Source organism: Mesoplodon mirus, assembly GCF_964341445.2.
Source record: "Mesoplodon mirus genome assembly, chromosome: 15".
NCBI lineage: Eukaryota > Metazoa > Chordata > Mammalia > Artiodactyla > Ziphiidae > Mesoplodon > Mesoplodon mirus.
The window spans coordinates 50,235,901-50,260,023 of NC_138991.1; the positions used below are offsets into that span (position 1 = coordinate 50,235,901).

At 53.3% G+C, this 24,123-nt stretch overlaps 1 protein-coding gene across 2 annotated transcripts; it reads left to right on the forward strand.

Moving 5' to 3' along the window:
• The first annotated feature begins 2,982 nt into the window (after positions 1-2,982).
• Positions 2,983-23,459, forward strand: GPRC5B (G protein-coupled receptor class C group 5 member B). Of its 2 annotated transcripts, none has more exons than XM_082645638.1 (4): positions 2,983-3,133; positions 12,818-13,831; positions 21,843-21,952; positions 23,304-23,459. In XM_082645638.1, the coding sequence occupies exons 2-4, from the start codon at positions 12,826-12,828 to the stop codon at positions 23,346-23,348; spliced, it is 1,161 nt and encodes a 386-aa protein (XP_082501764.1). In that variant the 5' UTR covers positions 2,983-3,133; positions 12,818-12,825; the 3' UTR covers positions 23,349-23,459. The 2 variants fall into 2 exon arrangements, with proteins under 2 accessions (XP_082501764.1, XP_082501763.1); XM_082645637.1 differs by lacking the exon at positions 2,983-3,133 and adding an exon at positions 12,220-12,374.
• The last annotated feature ends 664 nt before the right edge of the window (positions 23,460-24,123 follow it).

Here is a 24,123-nt window from a genome sequence, read left to right on the forward strand (position 1 = left end):
GAGTAGCTAGGTTCACATCCTGCCTCTGCTCACTTACCAGCCATGAGACTTCAGACAAGTCATTCAGCCTTTCCAAGACTCAATTTTGTCACAGCAAGATACCGATATCTACCTCAGAAGTCTCCATGGTTAGAACAAGATGACCCACAGAAATGGACTTGGCAATTCCAGAGTCCTGAGCAGCACCTTCATTTGGAAGATGATCTATTTGGCAGAGAAAAGAGGTTTGGATACAGAATAGACATACTTCAAAGGGGAAAGCAAGGCTGGAATTTAATTATTCGCTTAGTCAACAGATATCTGTTGAACTGGGCACGGGATACAAGGATGAACAACAGACATGGTTCCTGTTTTCATTGAGCTTAGAGCCTCTAGTCACATGAGTAAATAAAACTGAAAGTTCAGTTCCGCAGGCATACTAATCACATATAAAGTGTTCAATAACCACGGATCGCTGGTGACTACCATACTGGACGGTGCAGATAGAGAACCCTTCCATCATTGTGGAAAGTTCTTATTGGGACAGCACAGTCTAGCAGGGAGACACACTAAAAAATGAACCACACAAACACCTAATTACACATCGTGACATTTGCCAGTAGAAAAGCCGCAGGCAGTGCTCTCATCATTTTTTAGTTGAGAAGTAGAGCCAGGGAAGCCATTAGCTTGAAGTGGACTGAGCATTTGAGAGCTGACATAGCTCCTGGCACCTCCTAGAGCTGTTCCCTCCAGGGCTGGAAACCAGGAGACCACTCCGGGGACATGAGGCTTGTCTATGATGATATCTCACCTTGCAGCAAATGACACTAGTTTAGCCACTGGTTGAGAGGAAGGGCCTGGGTTGAATCCTAGCTCTGCCAACTGTATGACTGTGGCGGGTAATTAACCCCCCTGGGCCTCAGTGTCTCCACCTGTAACATGGATGAACAACAGTGTCTGTCATAGAGGGTTGCTGGGAGGATTAAATACTTTGAAGAATATAAAGCCCTTAGAAGAGCTCCTGGCCCACAGTGAGTACTACATAAGTTATCACGATGATGGTGATGGGTCCTTGGGACCTTGAGCTTTGGGGGGGAGGCGGGGAGAGATGCACCTGCTACTCAATAGCCTCCTTCATTTTCACCCTTTGCTTCCCAAAGTATCATCATTCAAAGCTAAACTGATCATCACAGTCAGAGTCCCTCTGTAAAATAAGCCAGGAAAGGGAATATAATCATGATTGTAATATTAACCAGACTCACACTAACAGTTTTCCATGCCAAGCTTTGTGTGAAGCCCTTTACAGGTATTGTGTTGTTTTTTGTTTATTTGTTTGGCCACACAGTGCGGCTTGTAGGATTTTAGTTCCCTGACCAGGGATTGAACCCAGGCCCTTGACAGTGAGAGTGCAGGGTCTTAACCACTGGACCACCAGGGAATTCTCTGTATTACGTGTTTAATCTTTAGAATAACCCCAATAGGCATGTACTACTACAATTATCTCCATTTTGCATATGAGGAAATTGAGGCTTAGAAAGTTGAATTTGCCCACGTTTACAGAGGGAAAGAAAAGGATCTTGGCGTCAGTTCCACTAAGTACCACCAGGTGACAGTGCCCATCCATTTTCCAGTTCCCCAGTCTGGCGGGAACACTGAAGAGGGGTCGAACCGCAAACATTTAAAGATTGCCTACTGAGTGCCAGGCACTTTTCTAGGCGCTGAGGATACGTCTGCCGATGAAACCGGGATAGTTTTCTGTTTTCGTGCTTCTTCTCCTCCATTTTTCCTTAAAATTAACTTAAAATATTTGGAGAGATGCGTGCCCAAAGGATACGTGGCCTGCCTGGGAGAAAACCGTCTTGGCTGCGGGGAGAGGATACTGGGAGGCTGGAGGCTGGCGGGAAGGGATGAGAATATCTGAAAGGTCCGGAGACCCCAAAGATCAGGGCCTAGAAATATGCCCAGAAGGAAGTGATGTTCCGCAACCCATCTTCCCGCCTCCCCACCCCCCTTCCCCCACGCAGAGAAGTGGGGAACAGGGGTCATCTCCCTGTCCTGTCTTGTAGGGCCGGGATGGGGTGGGAGGGTCTTACCCACACCACAAGTGGGGGGGGTCCTCAAAGTTCTGGGGGTGTTTTTCGGGGGAGGGGGCGACCTGGAGAAGCCGGTCAGAAGCTGGAGCGCAGCCCCCAGGCCCGGTCGAGGCAATGCCGACATCGGACAGCCGGGTGGACTAGGAGCCAGACTCAGCATCGAGCCAGACTTCTAGCGGGTCCCGCGGCTGCCCCGCGGGCGCGCATCCAGCCTGTGCCCTGAGCGTCTGCGGAGCGCCAAGCCGGTGGCCCCGGGCCTCCGAATGTGTGACCGGGAAGGTCGTGGACGTGTGTGTATGTGGATGATGTGTGGGGCGACGGTGATGGGGTACTGCGTGTGGAGCCACGTGAAGGGTGCACCGTGTGGACCTGTATGTTTGGAGTAGCAAAGGATGCGGGTGTTGGGCTCAGGGTGCGTAAAGGGACAAGGACACTTGGGGGGGACGGTAATTGGAGTGTACCCAGGCGGGAATGGGCTGCCTAGCTGATATTAGGGCGTTGGTGATTTTGGAACGCTCGCGGCGGAATCCTCTCTGCGCCCTGGATCGGGTGCTGGTATACTGTGGGGAAGTTAATGTTTAGGAACCCACGGTTTAGAAAGCCCCTCCATGTGTGTGTTTCTGAAAGTGGATCAACCTGGGGATGTGTCCGGCGCGTCCGGACTGCTTATGGACGCAATGTGGATGTGCGGGTGGTGTTCGTTAACTGGGGACACTGGAGAGGGCTCGTCTCGGCGCCGCAGGCCAGAAGCAAGGAGATTGCGCGGGGCTGCTTTCGGAACACTCAGCCTAGCCTGGGCCGGGGAGGGGCGGGGCTTGGAAGCTCCGGGGGCGGGGCGGGGCCTCCCGGGGGCGGGGCGGGCCGGCCTGAGGGGCGGGGCCGCGGCGGCTGCAGCCGCGCGGGCCGGGCCAGGGGGCGCCTAGCTCGGCAGCGGCTCGCGAGTGCGATGCAGTGAGGTCGGACGGGCGGGCGCGCTGGGCTGGGGACACGGCTGCGCTGCAGAGATGTGACTCGGGCCGAGGGCCAGCAGGAGCATCGGCGCTGCGGGGCCGCGGGGGTCGGTGAGTGCGAGCCGCGCCGGTGGGGTGGAGGGCGCTGCGGCGACCCCAGAAACTTTTCCCGCCGTGGACTTGGGAGGGTTGGGGTGGGGTCTGCTTCTTGTGCTTTTCTGAGGCCCCCCCCCAAGGGGTTATTCTGCTGGGGGAGCTGGGGGATTAGGGTGGGGGGACCACAGTGCGGAGGGAGACGAGCCGCAGAGGGCGGGGCGGGGGGCGGGGAGGGTTGGGACCTTTATGGGGGGAGGGGATGTACCCGGCCCAGGTGCAGATGCAAGTCTCTGGGGAGGATCTGGGGGCGACCACAGGCAAAGGGCAGCTGGGACTGTAAGGGAGTCCAGGAGTGTCCGAGTGAATCCTGTGAGGGCAGCCGCGGGCAGGGCTGCGTGGCAAGCCCGTGGGGCCTGAGCACAGACAGGGCAGACGGAGCCGGGGCCACAGGGACCGAGTTGGGGGGTGAGCTGCCGCACCTGCCATAGGGGCTGGGGGCCGAGCTCGCAGCCGGCCGTGGCTGCGCACTGCGGGAAAGGAGGGGACACCGCGGGCGAGAAGAGCTGAGCTCTGGGGCTGCGGGAAGAAATGAGGGGCGAATGCATACAATGGCGGGATGTTAGCGTTGCTGTTGCGGCCAAGCTAGAGGTGAGGATCAGCCCTGTGCTGCGCCCCCCCCCCCCACCCGGGGGACACGGGCTTCCAGCGCCAAGCACCCCGGGATCCCTACCGCCTGCACCCGCCTCGGCCTGGGGGAGCTGGCCAACCAGCCAGGGAGGGGGCGTAGCGAGCTTACCACCGAGGACGGCTCCAGCGCAGCCCGCGGGTTTCCTACCCGGCTCTGTCACTCCCAGGCCTAGCCAACAACCCCCCCACACACACACACACGCACACACCCACCCAACATGTCCCCAGTTCGCTAAGGGGCGGCTCCTTGGAGCGCGGACAAAGGCCCCTGGAGTGTGGCGGGCAGCCGCGTCCCCGCCTGGGGCCCCGGGCCACGCGCCACATTGGCTGCCCAACTGCGCCAGCATGGGGCGGGGGGCACCTGAGCAGAGCCCCGGAGGAACTGGGAAATCCTCGCGAAGACTAGAGAAGTGGGGGAGGGACTTGGCACAAAAGCTTTAGAACTTCAGCCGAGGAACCTTGATTCAGAAGTTTCCCCACGGGCGGGGGCTCTCTGGATGATTTCAGACCTTGAGTTAAAACTGCATGCAAATAGGATGTAAATGGAATGCAAATGGTCGGTTGGGAGCCCTTCCCTGGGCCAGTTTTGTACCTAGACTGCGGAGTGAACAGTTTCCTATCTGTTCCCTGCTCTGTCTGAAAAGGGGTCAGCTGAGTTGGGGAGGGAAAAGATGGAAGTGGGAAGGAGTCGCCATTTGGGGCCCAGGCAGCAAGAAAAGCAGTTTTGTTAGAAAGAGAAGCTCAAAATCTTTATTGGTTAATGTGTTATTTCAATAAATATGCCAGCTACAGAAGTGGCAGATAAGCCCCTGCTCTCAGGGTACTGGGGAGGCGGGTGAACACTAAATAAGTAAATAAATAGTAAGTAGCTAGAACTTCTGATTGGGATAAGGGCTGCCAGGAAAAGAAAGCAGAGTGCTGTAAAATAAAGTGACAAGAGTACGTACACATAAGGGAAGACTGTTCTGGGGAGTGACATGTTAGTGGAGCCCCGCAATGGGGGAGGGGGCACTGACAGACGCAGGGGGAAGACTGAACCAGGCAGAGGGCACCGCAAGTGCAAAGGCTTGGAGGTGGGGATGAGTGCAGAGAAACTGAACAAAGGCCATTGTGGCTGGAGCTCATAGGCAGATGTGGAGAGCGAGGTTGGAAAGGGGATGGCAGGGACCAGCCAGACCACGATCTTTTGGGCCATGGAAGGGAGTTTAGGTTTTATTCTCCTTGGACTGGTGAACCCTTGCAGGATTTGGAGTGGAAAGCCACGAGATCTGATTTTTAAACGCTCCCCTGACCTTTACAAGGAGACGAAAAGCAGCTTCCTTTTCATTCTGCCTCTGAGGGTGGCAAGGTGCCGGGAGCCTCCGAAGGGGACCTGTGAGGACTGCTTTGAGCCTGGCTGGCCCTGTAAGCCTACGCCCGGGGTAGGTCAGGTTTTAAAACTCACTTCCCACTTTTAGGCAGTTTTTGTCCACCCTAAGTGGCCCCCACCCAGAGCCCAACGCCCCATAAGTACTTCCATGCAGAGCTTCCTGGGGGTTCTGAGTTAGTGACATTTTCTTCTCAGAATTACAGCCTCTGAGGAACCATCCACCCTGGAACGGGCAGCCATGGATGCAATTTGCATTTAAATGATTGCTTTTATTTACAGGGTTGGAGCTGCTTTGCATATTCATGGCTCACGGAGCCTGTGTTCTGGCAACCCTGTTTACTAACCTGTGAGGGTTATTAAATCCAAGGGCCCCCAGATAGGCTGGTGGTCTGGGCAGCCTTGGGAACTGAAGATTATGAGATGGTGTAACTTGCAAAAGACATCAAAGGGTTAGACTGCAGGTCTGGGAAATAGTTTGGTGTCAGGAAACCTTGTTAACAGTTTAATCCTTCTGGAGCAGGAAATGCACCAGCGGCTATAATGGGAGTGGGCCGGGACAGAGGGTGATGCTGGGGTGTGTGGGGGGACTGGCTCTGCAGCCTTATCCTGGCCCTCCGTCCAACAGAGGGAGTCCAACCAGGGGAGCAGTGGCCTTGAGGTCAGCAGTTGGGAGAAGTGGGTTCTAGTTCCAGCTCGGCCCATCAATTCCAGGAAGCCTCTGGCCAAGTTGCATTACCTCTTTGTATTCCCAACAGGACAATGGGAATCGTAATTGTAATAAGCCAGGACCCAGTGCTCCCTGTCTGCGGTGCTGAGTACTTTCTAAGTACGTTTCACATCAGCGAAGGTCAGAGAGGTTAAGTGAGTAATGCCCAATGTCACACAGTTCTGTCTGACTTTCCTCCAACTGAGGTCTTCCACTCTTGAGGAGACTGACGGGAGTGTAAATCCCGTGCCAGGTATTCATCGGGTACTGAACTGTTAGACATGCCCAGGGCTAGGAAAGCCCTTCCAGATCTGTTTAGTTTTTCTTTCCCTTCCATGCTCCAGCGCCTCCCCCCCTTTTTTTTTTTTTTTTTTTTTTTGCTGTATGCGGGCCTCTCACTGTTGTGGCCTCTCCGGACGTGCAGGCTCAGCGGCCACGGTTTACGGGCCCAGCCGCTCCGCAGCATGTGGGATCTTCCCGGACCGGGGCACGAACCCACGTCCCCTGCATCAGCAGGCGGACTCTCAACCACTGCGCCACCAGGGAAGCCCGCCTCCCCCCTTCTTTAGAGAAGGGGGGTTTAGGATGCCTCTGCTGGTAGCCCCCAAGGCGAAGCAGGTCAGATTGGTGTGTTCCAGAGCAGTTTTGTACATCCTGTGTCTCCTTTCATATGGGTGGATGGCAACGTGGGGATGCTAGTTCCCAGGAGAATGGCTGATGTCCCGTTTCTGGGTGTCTGGCTCTGACTCCTCAACAGGGACACCCAGTTTCAGGGCACGCAGGCTGGCCTCAGGTCGTCCAGCACCGGTTCCTCTCTGGAAAACCACCTTCACAGCAAGGCTCCCATTTACAGCACCTGCTGTGGGGATCAGGAGAGTTTGGGAGTTTCCAAGGTAGACCACCCCCAAAGGCTTCTCCCCTTCACACCACCTCAGGGACCTCTTTGCTTGGTGTGTGACTGGAGAGGCTGGAAACCAGTGGTGGACAAACACCTGGGTGAGCCCCTGTTTCAGCCCCATCTCCATGGCAACCACCCCTCCTGGAAAAGCAAAGTCAGAAAAGTTCATAACCTCAGAGCATTCGCCAATCTTTTATTTAACAGACACTTTATATAAGTGCTTACCCCATGTTACCTGTTGTCCTAAACTCTAATTATTAATTATTTTAACCCTCACAAGAACCCTGCAAGATGGGTATTATCACCCCCATTTTGCAGCTGAAGAAACCGAGACCAGTAAGGTTAAGTCAGCCGCCCGTGGTCACAGGGTTCTAGCAAGTGCCAGGGGCAGAACTTGAAACCGGAAGTTTATGCTGCTTGGCCAGGATTGAGCCTGGGAGAACCAGCCCTGCTTGTGGCCTTCAGGCAGGCAGCACTGTCCTCGCACAAGGAATCTTGCCTGCATTCTTTCCAGCCTCTGCAGGCCCCAGCTTGCGAGGAACATGCTGCTCCACCACCTGCCGGTAGCTTCTGGCCCCTCTGCGGGGAGAGAGAGAGAGTGTGTGTGCGCGCGCACACGGGCCTGTGTGTGCGCGGGCCTGCATGTGCGATGCAGTGTCTTTAAGAGCATCTGAATGAGTCACATTTCTGGGAGCCTGGCTGGCAGCAAAGTAATTAGTATGTGAGCCGAGTCTTGCACATTCATCACTTTATTCATTACTCCTTTTGAGGAGCTGCATGCCTACATCCCACGGGTCTGTTGCCATGTATTCATCCCTTCCCAATCAGCCCTGCCTTGCGGCTGACTCCAAACCTCTAATCTTGTTTTGTGCAGTTTGGGGCTCCTGGAGAGCTGCTCCATTCTCAGCAGCGGGGAGGCCCCAGGTGGCTGAGGGGCAGGATGGGGCTTACCTGACAGTGGGTGAGATGGAGCATGAGTGAGCACTGCCCCCTGGGCCTGGGGCAGGGATAGTGGGGCGGAAGGTGCCGGGCCATCGTCCAGGCTCCCCCACTGCATATGTTCGTGCTTCTCAAACCTCAGTGCACCGAAGCATCTGAGCACACCTGGAGCTTATCGTAGGGCTGTGGAAACACAGGTGGCCAGGCCCGCTGCCGAGAGTCCGCATTTCTAACAAGTTCCCGGGCGATGCTGCCGCTGTTGCCAGTCTGAAGGTCAGACTTTTTTTTTTTTTTTTTCCCCCGGTACGCGGGCCTCTCACTGTTGTGGCCTCTCCCGTTGCGGAGCGCAGGCTCAGGACGTGCAGGCTCAGCGGCCATGGCTCACGGGCCCAGCCGCTCCGCGGCATGTGGGATCTTCCCGGACCGGGGCACGAATCCGTGTCCCCTGCATCGGCAGGCGGACTCTCAACCACTGCGCCACCAGGGAAGCCCTGAAGATCAGACTTTGACTTAAGCCTCTCAGGCCCTCAGTCCCCTCCTCTATAAAATGACAATGAGAGCATCTTCCTGCCAGGTGACATGAGGGTTGGAGACCACGTTTAATCAGTTGATTGATTCAGCAACTGGGCCGTGAGCCCTGCCCATGTGCCAGGCACTGGGGAATCGGTGCAGAACAAGACAGACAAGGGCTTCTCTGGTGGCGCAGTGGTTGAGAGTCCGCCTGCTGACGCAGGGGACACGGGTTCGTGCCCCGGTCCGGGAAGATCCCACATGCTGCAGAGCGGCTGGGCCCATGAGCCATGGCTGCTGAGCCTGCGCATCCGGAGCCTGTGCTCTGCAACGGGAGAGGCCACAACAGTGAGAGGCCCGTGTACCGCAAAAAAAAAAAGAAAAAAAAAAAGACAGACAAGAGCCTGGGTGTGTGGGGTCAGACCAAAAGAGTAATAAAATAAAATATCTGAAAATTGTGGCACATGCTATGAAGATAAAGATCAGGAGTATCGGTGTAGAGCGTAAAGAGGCAGAGGGAACCTAATTTAGATAGACTGGCCAGCGAAGGTCTCACCGCGTGACATTTCCAGAGCCCTGGTCTGTAGTAAGAGCCCAGTAACAATAGTGCAATTGTTTGTCTCCTGGCTCCACCGCTTTCTAGCTATGTGACCTTGGACAAGCCAACTGGCTTCTCTGTTTTATTTCCTGTAAAATGGAGATAGTAATAGAGCTTGCCTTGTGGTGTCATTGTGCAGATGATAAGGTATTAATCTATGTGAAGTGCAGAGAAGAGGGCCTGGAGCGCAGTGAGCTCTATGAGAGTTAACAGTCATTGTCGTGGTCACTATGGCAGTAATAGAAACTCTGCAGGGCAGAATCCCCCGGAAATCCTAGATGAGCTGGACTCAGCTTCATTCTGTGAGGTGGTGTGTAGCCTTCCTCCTGTTCATCCTGGACATTGTTCTGTAGAACAATGGCTGTCACCTCATGGGCATCTTTAGCAATGATAATGACCTACTTGGGATAGCTGGACCCTATCGAACCCTCTGGCTGCCTAGATGTTGCGTAGGGAGGGCTTCCTGGAAGAAGAGGGCCACATCATGTGGGATGTATAATAGAATTTCTTTGTCAGCAAGTAACATAAACCCACCTCAAACTGGCTTAATGCAAAAAAGGGAAGTTAATTGGCTGCTGGAACTGCAAAGACCAGGGTATCTGGCTTCAGGCATAACTGAATCCAGCCTTTCTGTGTATTAGGACCCTGGTCCATCACGTGGCCGTTTCCTGTGAGTCAGCTTTACTCTCAGACAGGTTCTGTCCCTGTGATGGTAAATGAGTCCTCTCCAGCTCCAGGTGTATATCCTTTTAGCTGATTACCCCAATAAAAAGAGAAAACCTCTTTCCAGTTAATTCTAGCAGAAATCCTAAGACTGATTCTCATGGGTCTGGTTGGGGCCAGGTGCCTGTTCATGAGCCAGTCATTGTGGCCAAAGGGTGGGATAAATGCTCTGATTGGCCAGGCTGGGTCAGGTGCTCACAGCTGGGGCTCAAGGCAGCTCTCCAAAGGAAAATCAGGAGCTCTCTTCAGAAATGAGAGAAACGGACGCAGGACAACAAAAACAACAGCTGTCCCAGAAGGAGAGGGTTCCAACCTTGGGAATGAAAGCAGAAAGCAAGAGTGTATCTATTTCCCATCTCAGAAAGGAGTGGGAGCTAGAGACCTGGACCACAGCCATAAGAACCTGCACAATTTCAGAAGCTTGGTCACCATCTAGATATTTTCTTCATCCACGTTGGTTTCCTGTTGTGGTTGGAAGGACAATCAAGAAGGGGGACGAGCTGCTGGAACCCAGTCCCAATTTGCAGGCAGGCCTGGAGAGAGGAGATTCCCCCAAGAGAATGAGGGGAGGCAGCTAAAGAATGCCAAGTTCTTACAAGGAAAGGACCTGAGGCCTGAGGCTGAGAGAGGCCTGGCTGGTTTCCTGGCTTCACCCTCATCAACTCTGTTCTCCAGTGTATAAACCAGGCTTTCTCAACCTCAGCACTGTTGACATGTGGGGCCGGATCATTCTTTGTGTTGAGAGCCATCTCAGGCACTGGAGGATGCTTAGCAACTTCCCTGGACTCTACCCACTAGATGCCAATTGCACCCCGCCTTCCCCAGTTGGGACAACCAAAAATGTCCCTAGACATGCCTCAATGTCCCTTGGGATCAAAATTGCCCCTGGTTGAGAACCACTGGCCTGTAGGTGGGTGGGAGAGTTGAGGAGGGGGTTGGTGGTCAAGACTCCAGAAGCACATTCCTACCCGTCCTCTCCCAGCCACCCTGGAGGTGAGACTGGCTGATGTGTGACCTAGAGAGGCTGCATGGGGTGTGTCTTGTTGTCACTTGCTGAGAAGTCTCCTAATCACATTTGCCATTGATGAGAAGTCTAGGGGAAATCCACTGCACTGTGTCGGGGGCCTGATGGCATTTTGTTCCAGCCTAGCCGGTTCTTAAATTTTGATTCCCAGTGTGCTCTTGTGAGATGCAGCTCTGGCTAGGACAGTATTTTTTTAAACGTGGTACGTTGGGATATGCCAATGGGTATGCAACATGAGTTCCATCAACAAGTATTTCAATGTGTTGAGTTTTCTTTTGAGTCAATTTCAAGGACTTGGTGAGTCAGTTAAGTAAATAACTGACAGGGGGTTTGTAGACAAGGTGTAAATAGCTGAGGTGGCACTCCAGTGACTGAAGTAGCAGGGCCCCGAATAGTGGCAGGACCATGGGCCTGATTGCCAGTGTCTGGGGTGCTTGTTTTAGGAGCATCTCTTGCCAGACGCCTTCCGTTCCCAGTCTGCCTTCTTTCATCTATAGGCAAAGAAGCTGGTCCATATAGCACCAGGCTCCTTCTCATTCTGCAGCATCAATAATTTATCCCAGTTGATGGCCTTGCGGCCAAGGCAGGATCAGAGCTGCTCACCGTATCCCATCAAGGAGCAGAGAGAGAGGTGGTCGATACCGCATTTACTTAAGAAAGCCCCAGGGATGTGCTGAGCTGCCCTGGAGGTGGCTGGTTACAGCCTCACTGTGGGTGGAGCTAAGGCCGTAAGTCTGGCTTAAGACGCCTGGAAACACATCACTGCAGAGCTGTGCAGGCATGGCTTTCCCAAGGCCAGGCTCCCTCCAAAAGCAAGGAGCGGGTGGCAGTGGGTAGAGTCGAGCCCTGGTGAGAAGTCTCGTTCACTCAGTATTTAGGAAGCATCTAGTATGCTTTTATGCTAGTACTTGACCAGTGGTGCTCATCCTGGTGATTTTCCCCCCAGGGGACATTGGCAGTGTCTAAAAACTCGGGAGGGGGTGAGCTTCAGTCACCTAGTGGGTAGAGGCCAGTGATGCTGCTACACATCCTGCAATGCACAGGACACCCCCCAAAACAAGGAAGAATGAGGCCCGAGGCTGAGAAACCCTGGTTTATGCTGATGAACAAGGCAGACGGTGTCCCTGTCATCCTGTAGCTAGTGGGGAAGAAAGACAGGAAGGGAGGAGAGGAGGAAGGGACAGGAGAAACGAAGTAAACAGGCAAAGAGATGACAGATGCGATTAGAGCTGAGAAATAGATGAGAGACGCTGGGGGAGGGGGTGGGGGTGTGACCTTGGCCAAGGTCTGAGTGGATGACATTAGAGCTGAGACCAGTGTGGGGAGGGGCAGTTTTCCATAAAAGCGGGGTGTGGAGGGTAGTCTAGGCAGAGGGAGGAGGGGAAGGCGAGAGGGGGGTTAATAAGCCCATCTCCCGGCAGCTTTGTGGACTCCATGAGGCATGGAGGCATCCCCGGCAGAAGTGGGCTGTCCTGCAGGCAACCTGGCAGAGGTGGGCTGTCCTGCAGGTATCCTGGCAGAGGTGGGCTGTCCTGCAGGCATCCCCGGCAGAGGTGGGCTGGCTGGAGTGAGAGGATGGATTCTCAGCACATATTTGTGGGAGGGGTGGGATGTGCCAGGGGAGAAGGGGGAAAGGGTGGAACCCAGGAAGACTGTTCACACTACAGTTGAAACGCTGGGAAGCTTCTAAGAGGGGATGCGTCTAGGAGCTGAGTGGTGTGACCTTGGGCAGGTGTCCCAACCTCCTCAAGACTCCTGCGTCACCGGTGTGAGGACTGGATGTGTCGAGTGCCTGGCCGAGGGTGAGTCATCGGTAAATGTCAGCTGTTAGGGCTGCGAGACTGAAACGGGTAGTGCGAGACTGAAACGGGTAGTGCGTGCCCCTTTCCCAGCAAGCGATCAGCCCATGACCATCTCTTCAAGTCTCATTTTATTCCCTTATTTTTGAAGAGCTCAGACATGGCCTCAAATTCAAAGAATAGGAAAGAGTATTCAGAGAAAGTGAGTCCCCCTCCCATCCTCTCCTCCAGCCACTAGCACTGATGGTTCACGGCTGTTCACTGAGCCCGGACTAGGGGGCAGATGGGGGCTGAAATCCCCGCCCCTTCTCCAGGCTGTGCTGCCTGGAGAAGGGGGCTGGCGGGTTTGAAGTGAGGTGGGTCTTCTTCAAGAAGTCAGGAGAGTGGGAGTCTTACGATGAATTGGTCTTTTCCCCCCAACTTTTCTGGAACGTTCACGGTGTCAGAGAGAAAGATGAGAACCCACCAGGTGCTCGCTTTCCTCCTGCTCTTCGTGATTGCCTCCGGGGCCTCTGAGAACACCAGCACGTCCCGGGGCTGCGGGCTGGACCTTCTCCCTCAGTACGTGTCCCTGTGCGACCTGGACACCATCTGGGGCATCGTGGTGGAGGCCGTGGCGGGGGCGGGCGCCCTGATCACACTGCTCCTGATTCTCATCCTCCTGGTGCGCCTGCCGTTCATCAAGGACAAGGAGAAGAAGGACCCCGTGGGCCTCCACTTCCTCTTCCTCCTGGGGACCCTGGGCCTCTTCGGCCTGACGTTCGCCTTCATCATCCGGGAGGATGAGACCATCTGCTCCGTCCGCCGGTTCCTCTGGGGCGTCCTCTTCGCGCTCTGCTTCTCCTGCCTGCTGAGCCAGGCGTGGCGCGTGCGGAGGCTGGTGCGCCACGGCAAGAGCCCGTCGGGCTGGCAGCTGGTGGGCGTGGCCCTGTGTCTGATGCTGGTGCAGGTCATCATCGCCATCGAGTGGCTGGTGCTGACCGTGCTGCGTGACGAGAAGCCGGCCTGTGCCTACGAGCCGATGGACTTCGCGATGGCCCTCATCTACGACATGGTACTGCTCGTGGCCACCCTGGGGCTGGCCCTCTTCACGCTGTGCGGCAAGTTCAAGAAGTGGAAGCAGAACGGGGTCTGCATCCTGGTCACGGCCTTCCTCTCCGTGCTCGTCTGGGTGGCCTGGATGACCATGTACCTCTTCGGCAATGCGGAGCTGCGGCAGGGAGACGCCTGGGGAGACCCCACCTTGGCCATCACGCTGGTGGCCAGTGGCTGGGTCTTCGTCATCTTCCATGCCATCCCAGAGATCCACTGCACCATCCTGCCTGCCCCGCAGGAGAACGCACCCAACTACTTCGACACGTCGCAGCCGAGGATGCGGGAGACGGCGTTTGAGGAAGACGTGCAGCTGCCGCGGACCTACATGGAGAACAAGGCCTTCTCGATGGATGAACACAGTGCAGGTAAAGTGCGCACCGCCCCGCTGGGTTAGGCTGTTCTTCGCGAAAGTGCTCTCTCCTTTTTCTCCACTGGGGATCGGTGGTCCTGGGGACGGTCCTGGCAGATCAGAGCCTACAGACATTGACTGCTGTGCTGAAACTGGCCCAGAGATGCATTCTTATTTAGCACTGTCAACCAATTTAATATAAGAAGCCAGGTTTCTGGCCTTTTTCGCAAATGTGGATCTGGCAGTGCTGGGTTGCCCTTCCCACCTGGCAGCAATCGTGTGAAGCTGGCTGGAAAGGCTCTGGCTCTTACCCCTCACCGAGTTGTGGTGGCCCTTTAGGTGGGGATCCACTTTCTCTTCACCACACTCCCTGTCCCGGCCGCTATAACATATCAACGTTAAGTCCCTGGCTCCTTGGAAGTGTTTTAAGTTTGCAGCCCATGTGCTAGACGGATGCAGGGGATGATGAGGGGCAATGCTCCAGTCCCCTCCCCTACCTCTGTCTCCAGGAGTATATGAATTTGGGCCCTGGAGTCAGACGTCTGGGTTGGGATCCTGCCTCTTCCACTTCCTAGATGTAAGGCTTTGTGTACCCCATAGACCTGTGTAACATACTGAGGGGCTCCCACGGCACCCGGCTTGTTGGATGTGCATCTTGGTTGGGTTCCCCTGAAAGCAGAGCCTGCGATGTTGTAGGTGGTTTACTTAGGAGGTGGCCCCTGCCAGGGAGAATGGGACTGGGACGGCAGAAACGCCAGAACAAGAGCATCAAAGAGCTGGTTACTGCCACGGGCAGCTGGGGCTCATCCCTGCCAGGGCCACGTGTAGAACGAGCCTCAGAATAGATCCTCGGAGGACAGGAGGCTGCGGCATCTGTCCACCAACTTCTATCTCCCACTGTCATGGATGTCTCCCAGGGCTCCCGTAAATGGGCTGAACAAGTTCCATTAGCCCGCACGGCAGAAAAGAGATTTGGGGGGCACTTCGAGTGGAGGTGGTCTGAGCACCCAGGCTGTCTGCCACCGCTGCGGCGGGATTCCCAAGAGGGAAGAGCTGAGAGGAGGTGGCCCAGGCCCCAGGCGCTCCTGCTGTGGATGCTGGAGAAGTGTCTCTTACAATTGTTGCTTAAAGCAAGTCGGCTGAGCCCCCAGCACTTGCGATTAATTAAAATGGCTTTTTCTCGGTTACCTCAAAATTTATCCGGAGCTACAGGAATAATAGCAGCAGTAGTAATAATTAATTACCTGGTCTGATCATTTATGGAACACTGCCCACATGCCAGGCACTGTTCTAACTTCTTAACCTGCATTATCTCATTACGTCACCCCTCCACCCGATGAGGTAGGGGCTGTTATTATCCCCATCTTACGGATGAATAAATGGAGGCTGTAAGAGGTTCAGTCTTGCCTGATGACATACAGCTAGGAGGTGGCCCATTCCAGATGGTCGTGGTCCCCTTTTCTGTGATGCTCACCCAGGTGCCTGGGCAGCGCCCACTGTCTGGTCATACTACGAAGTCAGCCTTGTTGGGTTGAGTGCCGAGTCCCAGAGCACAGCCACCCACCCCTGCAGGCAGGGGGAAGCACATCCAGCCACCAGGTCCTCCAAGGCCACCCTCAGCCCTCCTCTCCACCAGGGTGTGCCCAGCTGCTTCTGAACCCCTGCTCTTGGCCAGACCCACAGGAGAGAATGACAGACCTTCCCCCCCACCGCCGCCTGCAACCCCACCATGGGTAGAGTCAAACGTCCTGGTGTGGCCTTTATCAGAGCTGCTCCCTTCTTACTGGAAAGCCCCAAGCCTGCAAGCCTCTGTTTGTCAATAGATTTGGCAGGGATGAGCCACAGCTCTGGTGGGGCTGGCTCCGTGGATTGCCAGGAGAAGATGAGGGTCAGGATGGGGGTCATCACTCACTGGGAGGCCAGAGGGCCCCTCAGGGCATGTGATGAGCAGAGGCCAGGCACCTGGCCAGTTCTGGGGTCCTGGTGGAGCCACCTCTTCCTTGGCTTCTCCTGGAATAGGATCCTCTGTATCTGAGACCCATGGGCTCCCCTTGGACCTCAAAGGTAACAGGAACTGCTGAAATGGATGTAAATTTTTACACATTCAGTTGGGAATTAGTCTACTGCTTTGTCAGATTCTCAAAGCCATTCGTAATCCCCAGAAAGTTAAGAACCAGTGTTGTTGAACCTGATAATCTGGTTTACTTGCAGTGAAAGGGGGGTGCTAGAACTACACAAGTAGTCGAGGCTTCAAAAGTAAGGATCGCTAACCTCTCCTGGGTGCTTACCATGGACCAGGTACCATTCTGAGCATTTTAGCGGCTAATCTCGTTTAATCCCTACAATAACCCAGTGAGGTCCATTTTGCAGACAGGAAACTAAGGCACGGAGAGGCTGAACAGCTTGCCCAAGAGGCAGAGCCAGGGTTTGAACCCAGGCGGCCCGACTCCAGAGCCCACACACTGACCACTCTGCCCCAGAATTTCTCTTCTCTTCTTAAAGCACTTTAGTGTCCCTCATCTCACAGATGTGTCAGGACACTCTGAGAAGACAGGGATTATAAGTCCCATTTTACAGAGCAGGAAACTGAGTCCAGGAGTGTCAGGCAACTTGTTCAGGCTCACAGCAGAGCTCACAGCAGAGCAGGGAGAGAGAAGGTTGGTTTTCTGAATCCCGTGCATCCTTTCTTGTGAAAATGCATCCAGTACGTCATATCCACGTAAGATCCAGAGATCTAAGGGATTTGGGACCCACGTCGGTACCAGCAGTACCAGTGTGCTGGCACAGGGCGTGATGGGGTCTCCAGAGGTGCCCCACAGGCCCATCTGTTTCAAACGCTATGTTCCAAAGCCAAGGAGGTTGTCCCTCGTTCCCCTCTTTCTTTTCCAAAACAAAAATAGCTTTATTATTCCTTTCTGATGACAAAAGATCAACAATAATCAGGTAGGAGTTCAGCAAGTGAAAATAATAAAAATTGCTCAGAATCCCATTGCCAAAGGCAACTACTGCTGACTGTTTGCTCTCATCTTGCCAGACATCTCTTGATGAGTGTGCGCGCGCGCGCATACGCACACGCACGCACGCACACACACACACACAATCCCGTAGAACAGTTCTTAACCTGTCTGCACGTTAGAATCTCTTGGGCAGCTCTAAACAAATTACCAGTGCCTGCCCCTCATTCTGATTGAGTAAGTCGGTTTGGGCTTAGGTGTTTTAAGCCCTCTAAGTGCTTCTAAGATGTAACCAGGTTGAAACCACTGGTCTAAGTGGTCTCCTGCTATGTGCTTGCGTAAATCAACAGTATATCATGGAGGGAGGCCTTTCCAGGTCAGCGACAGCAGAGCTACAGTATTCTTTTCACAAGGCAGAGATTTCTAGGAGGCACCATAATTTATTTTTCTGACCTTAGCTGGTGAATATTCTGCTTATTTCTGGCTTTCCATATAAGTAATGCTGCAATGAACATTCTTATCCATTCATGTTTGTGCCCTTGATCAATTAACTCCTACACATGCTTCAGAAGAGTCTGCACCTTTCAATCTTGATATATACTGCCAGATGCCACCCCACAGAAAGGTGGACTAATTTAGTCTCCCCTGAATAATTATATGAGAGCCCCATTTCCCCACCTCTTCACCAACCTTGGATGTTGTCAGACATTTTTTAACAGCCCAATTTTGCATCTTCCCAAATGTGTGTGTCTGCCAAAATTCACATGGGCACGAGGCAAAGCCAATTCCCTTGGAAGGCTCACAGGGAGAGACTAAATTGTCATCCTGGCTAGGATTGTCTTTGTTCTAGAAACACTACTTTGCTGGCTGGGGAATGCCTGGGCACCCTCCCTTGCCATGGTGAGAACAGCTGTTCTCATCTTTGGTCTGACCTCAGCCAGCTTGTATTTTAGGGAACCAGGCCCCACAAGGGGCCTTACCCAGGAGCTACAATTGGCCCTGTTTCTCCTGTATTTTATCTAGCCAGCGTTTCAGGCTCTGTACCCTTGAGAGTCCATCCCTGAAGTCAAGATGGGAAGGGCATTCCCCAGGCTGGACTGTGGCTCAGCCACTGCTCCCTTATTTCCTTCCCCCAGTGAGACCCGATATGTAGGACTTCACCAGCCTGCTGTTTCTTAATGAGTATCAACAAGGCACGAGGGGGGCTTCCCTGGTGGCGCAGTGGTTAAGAATCTGCCTGCCAACGGGTTCGAGCCCTGGTCCGGGAAGATCCCACATGCCGCGGAGCAACTAAGCCCATGCGCCACAACTACTGAGCCTGCGCTCTAGAGCCCGCGAGCCACAACTACTGAAGCCCACGCACCTAGAGCCCATGCTCCACAAGAGAAGCCACTGCAATGAGAAACCCGCGCACCGCAACTAGAGCAAGCCCGCGGGCAGCAACAAAGACCCAACTCAGCCAAAAATAAATAAATAAGTTAATTAATGAATTAATTAGAAAACAAGGCATGAGGTATGTGATAGAAGATGAAAATACACGGAAGGATATAGCACTTCAGATCACATTTTGGAAAGCGTTAACAAGGTACATGAAATGTTCACCTTTCAAAGGAGCAAGAAAGAAAAGGGTTCTTTCTTCTGTTAGGGGATTTGGGCTCCTCTGATCTCATTAGGCCAAGGGCTATTTAAACTCTGCCCCTTAGCTTCCCAGTGGAAGGCCCTGTGTCAGTCAGCTTTGGGGGCAGGGCAAATCTCGCCTCACTTGCAGAGTCTAAACAGGAGAAGACTGGCATTTAGCCTATGATCTTAAATTCCTGTTGGGACCTCCTTATGGATGAGCCCTACTTGCCTTTCAGAGCTGACCCAGGTCAGAGTGGAGTGTTAGCTGGGATTCTTGAAGTTGCAAGTAATAAAAAATCTGCTCTGAAGCAATTTAAGCAAAACAACACAAAACAACAATGAACTAAGGTACTGGGGGGTCAGGCTTCAGAAATGGATAGATCCAGGAAGCTCAAGTGATGACAAGATTTGGTCTCACTCCATCTCTTGGCTCTGTTAGAATCCTGGCAGCACACGGCTCTAGGCTTACACAGAGTCCCAGCAGAAAAGAGGAACGTTTCCCTGGATGCTTGAGGGAAAATCCCAGAATTAGCTCTGACTGGACCTGATTGGCCAGGCCCCCAATTATATGCCCACCTCAAGGCCAGGGGAGGAGACAGTTGAAGCCAGTACTCAGGACCTAGAATGTGGGAGGGATGTTTACCAGAGGAGAACAGCAGATAACCACGACACAGAGGGATCCTTGGGCCAAGGCATCCCACAGATGGCCTGCAGAGGCTAGCCTTTGTTTTCTGAAGAGAATGGTTTAGAGCCAGACCCCCCACCATAGCCGGCAGGGCCTCTGCATTGTGAGGAAAGCTGTGCCGTTTGGTTTTCCCTCTTTTCCAGGAGGTCTCGGCTAGGAATTGGGACGAGTGAGAGTCCATGGACTCTGTCCCCTGGTCCGCTTCTCTACTTCCCAGGAAGGTCATCTTCTTGTCAGCCTGTGCATGGGAGCTGTTGAAGGCTTGGAGATGCTAAAGCAAAGAGTCTGTTTTGGAACGTGCATTCCCCACCCTGCCTTGGTTCAGTCTGGGCTGAGCTGCCTCTAATGCAGGGGTCCTCAACCCCCAGGCCGCAGACTGGTAGTGGTCCTTAGCGGTCCGTGGCCTATTAGGAACAGTGGCAGGCGAGCGAGCGAAGCTTCATCTGCTGCTCCTCATCTCTCCCCATCCCTCCCCATCGCTCCCCATCGCTCCCCATCTCTCCCCACCCCTCCCCATCTCTCCCCATCGCTTCCCATCTCTCGCCATCGCTCCGCATCTCTCCCCATCACTCCCCATCTCTCCCCATCGCTCCCCATCTCTCCCCACCCCTCCCCATCGCTCCCCATCTCTCCCCATCGCTCCCCATCCCTCCCCATCGCTCCCCATCTCTCCCCATCGCTCCCCATCTCTCCCCATCGCTCCCCATCGCTCCCCATCTCTCCCCACCCCTCCCCATCGCTCCCCATCGCTCCCCATCGCTCCCCATCTCTCCCCACCCCTCCCCATCTCTCCCCATCGCTCCCCATCGCTCCCCATCTCTCCCCATCCCTCCCCATCACTCCCCATCTCTCCCCATCGCTCCCCATCTCTCCCCACCCCTCCCCATCGCTCCCCATCGCTTCCCATCTCTCGCCATCTCTCCCCATCGCTCCCCATCTCTCCCCATCTCTCCCTACCCCTCCCCATCACTCCCCATCGCTTCCCATCTCTCGCCATCGCTCCCCATCTCTCCCCATCTCTCCCCACCCCTTCCCATCACTCCCCATCGCTTCCCATCTCTCCCCATCGCTCCCCATCGCTCCCCATCTCTCCCCATCGCTCCCCATCTCTCCCCATCTCTCCCCACCCCTCCCCATCTCTCCCCATCTCTCCCCATCGCTTCCCATCTCTCCCCATCTCTCCCCATTGCTTCCCATCTCTCGCCATCGCTCCCCATCGCTCCCCATCGCTTCCCATCTCTCCCCATCTCTCCCCAACGCTCGAATTACCATCTGAACCATCCCCCCACCTCCAGCCCCGCTCCGGCCCCCACCCTGAAGAAAAATTGTCTTCCATGAAACTGGTCCCTAGTGCCAAAAGGTTGGGGACTGCTGCCCTAACGTCACTTAAATTCAGATTGCTTCTAAGTAAATAAATGTGGTAGTTAAAAACAAAGTATTTGGAGCCAGAATAGTGTGATGGTCAAGAACACAGATTCTCTCTGCTTGGGTTCAAATGCTGGTTCTTACCAGCTGTGTGACCTTAGGCAAGTTACCTAATCCCTCTGTGCCCCATGTAAAATGGCATCTCACAATTGAGAAAGACTTTTGTTTTGATTTTTTTATAGTGCTTCTTGTTTCTCTGTTATTTCTCAATGGACTATTTTTTAGAGCAGTTTTAGGTACAGAAAATTTGAACAGGAAGTACAGGGAATTCCCGCCTGCCCCCTCCCCTGCTTTTCCCTATTATTAACAACTTTCATTAGTGTTACATTTGTTGCAGTGGATGAATCAATATTGATACATTATTATTAACTAAAGTCCATAATTAACATTTTAGAGGTCACTCTTTGTACAGTTCTATGCGTTTGGACAAATGCATGATGTCATGTCTCCACCATTATAGTATCACCCAGAATAGTTCCAATGCCCTAAAAATTCCCTGTGCGCCCCCCAAACCTTTGGCAATCACTAATCTTTTCACTGTCTCTATAGTTTAGCCTTTTCCAGGATATTATAGTTGGAATCATACAGTGTGAGTTTTTACAGCCTGGCTGCTTTCACTTAGTAATATACATTTCACGGTTCCACCAGGTCTTTTTGTGTCATCTGATTTTTCTTCACCAAAAAAAGGAAATTTAGATGTCTAAAAGTACAAATAAGAAACACCATTTACTCTCCGTTCAGAGGTAGAAAGTGATGACATATTTTGCTATCTTTGCTTCAGATCTCCCTTTTTTCCTGTCAACAAATGACCCCACTCATGTGTCTGAGGCCCCTCTGTCCTCTTCCCCGTCACTTTCCCCTGAAGACGTCCGACCCCTACCATGTGCTTGTGGTCCAGGTTCTCAGGGCTGCCCACGTCCGTGTGTATCCAGAAACCGTGTTGGACAGTGTGGTGTTGAACTGGTCAGGGATGGCACTCAGTAGTGAGGAAGGAGGTCTTTTGTCAGAAGAGAACTTCTCAGGGATGCAGGCGCTCCCGCATCACCCATGGCCCGCGGGGGGCAGGGGAGGGCTGGGCGAGGCTCCACCCAGGGTCCCCTCCCTGAGAGCCGCCTGCGCCCTGGATTCTGCAAACTCCCCAACCCCACTGAGACGGGTCAGGCTCCAAGAGAGCCAGAGAACAAAGCGCCTTTGTGACTTTTGTTTCCAATCTGGCTTGTGACAAAGGGGAGGGGTGGGGGTGTGTGCCTGGAACGTGGTGTTGATGCAGGGGAAGAAAACAAAATTCAAAATTGTGTCTTCTTTTTTTTTTTTTCGGTGTTGCCTTTCCCTCCCTCCCTCAGCTCTCCGAACAGGATTTCGCAATGGCAGCTTGGGAAACAGACCCAGCGCTCCGTTCAGAAGTAACGTGTATCAGCCAACGGAGATGGCCGTTGTGCTCAACGGGGGGACTGTAAGTATCAGGAGGTGACGTTTTGGCGGGAAGCCTAGGAGGGGTCAGTGTTGGGGGGGCAGCTTTGAAGGGGACACACCGCTCCGTGGAAGCTGCTTACAGGGCTGCGAAGACAGCGGCTCACGTCAACACCCCTTGCGGCTAGGATGCATGCAGCGCTTCCATTTTTCTCCTTTCCTCTCGACCCCCTTTCTCCATGCACGGAACATCCACCTGTACTTAGCTGACCGTTTGTAGATTCGTTTGAAAGAGTCCCTGTTTCTTGGGGCTCTTGCACCCAGTGAATTCTCTGGTTTTCATTAGACAGAAGGTGCCCCCCACCGTCCATGCTGTCCTTCAGAAGTGACTTTTAGGAAAAGCCCACAGTTACAAAACCCTGGCAGATTTTGCTGGCATCCAACCTAGTTGAGCCCTCCGTCCCCTGCTCTCCGCCTCCACGCTGTGCCCCAGCTGGGTACTGGGTTCCAACTTCTTAAAAATTTCTGAATAAACTGAAGTGATTATCATTTCTCTCCCACAAACACAAAAACAGGTTTACTATCTGATGCCAAACAGACCTTCAGCAGAATTGTCACCGTTTACTTACATCATTTTCTTTCTCTAGCAATCTAAAAGCTCACTCTCATTCCCACATTTAATTTCCAAACATAGCTACATGCTTCTTTCAGAAACAACACATGAGCCAATTTACACGTGTAAATTGGATTTCCATTCTTTACATCATGTGCCAATTCCATAACTCCACCTGAACTTTTTTGTTTTTGATGTGAGTCAGGGATGGTCTTTGATCTCTAGAGGGAACTTTGGTTTTCCTGGCCTTCAGATGATGGTATGCGATGCATCAGTTTGCATTGATGTGGAATGGGCTCAAAGCAAGCAGGCTCACGGATTGCGTTTGTGAAGACCCCCCGCCATCCATTGGCCTGTTTATTGTTGGGCACCAAGAAAAGCCTAAGTTTCAAGCATTTGGCCTGTGTGTTTTAATAAATTTAGTTAGAAAACAGCCCCATCAGTCATTTTTATCATTCTGATAAACCTTCTGATCAGTCATTCTTCAGCCCCCCTGGTCCGGTCAAGGCCAGTGTGCATAAAAACACCCTGGATTTAGAAAGTGAGGTGGGGTTCTGGGTAAAGAAACATATTTGTTCAGGTTCATGATTACAGAAAAGGGCAGATGGCCTTCCCAAAAAATGGAGCATCGTACATAACACATAGTGGTCGCTGCTTTTCCTGGGAATTATTCAGCCCAGAAAAGACAAGGTAACTTATCTATGGTATGTTGTTAACAAACTGGTTTCTGACATTGACGTTGCAAAGCACGGAGTTCTTAGTGTGTTATTCCTGTTTCCAGATCCCAACTGCTCCGCCAAGTTACGCTGGAAGACACCTCTGGTGAAAGACTTTACGTTCCAGAGAATAAGAATCTCTCTTACCGATTTTATTCCCTGGCCGTGTCTTTCTTGAGGGAGAAATCAGTAACAGTAGCTGAACAAGGCCGCCTCGCAGCCAGGAGATTTGGAAATCCTAGACAAGGGGATTTTGTGTAAATGTGAACACTGCTGAACTGAAAAGCTAACACCGACTGCCCTCCCCTCCCCTGCCCCTCACACAAACACACACACACACAAACACACACACACACACACACACACACACACACACACACACACCCCTAATACCAAACCAACCTCAAACCCTGCAAACTAAAGCAAAGCTAATTGCAAATAGGATTAGGCTCACTCCAACATGTGGCTGGGAAGACTGTTTCATCCTCTGGGTGTAGAACAGAACCAAGTTCACAGCCAGTGGGCCAGGCTGATGTTGGTTGAACATGGAGATCCCACAGCATCGCCCCTCCCCAGCAAGTGCTGGCCCTCAGGCAGCCTCTTGGATATGACCATTTCACTGAGGAGGAGGGTGAATTGTAGCTTTCCCACAGGCCTGCCTCTTGGTTTTCACATTTCAGGGGGGTCGGGAGCAGTTAAGGAGATTGTGCGTGTGATTCCGAGGTGAGGCCCAACTGAATCACGGGGAGAGCTTTAAAAGCAGGGGTGGAGGGAGCCTGCCACGTGCCAAAGAAGAAAAGGCTGTCTGGGAGTTGAAGGGACCATCATACTTAGAAAGTGGCAGCCAGCCACTGTTCCTTCTCTGGGCCTCTTGCTCTGCCGTTG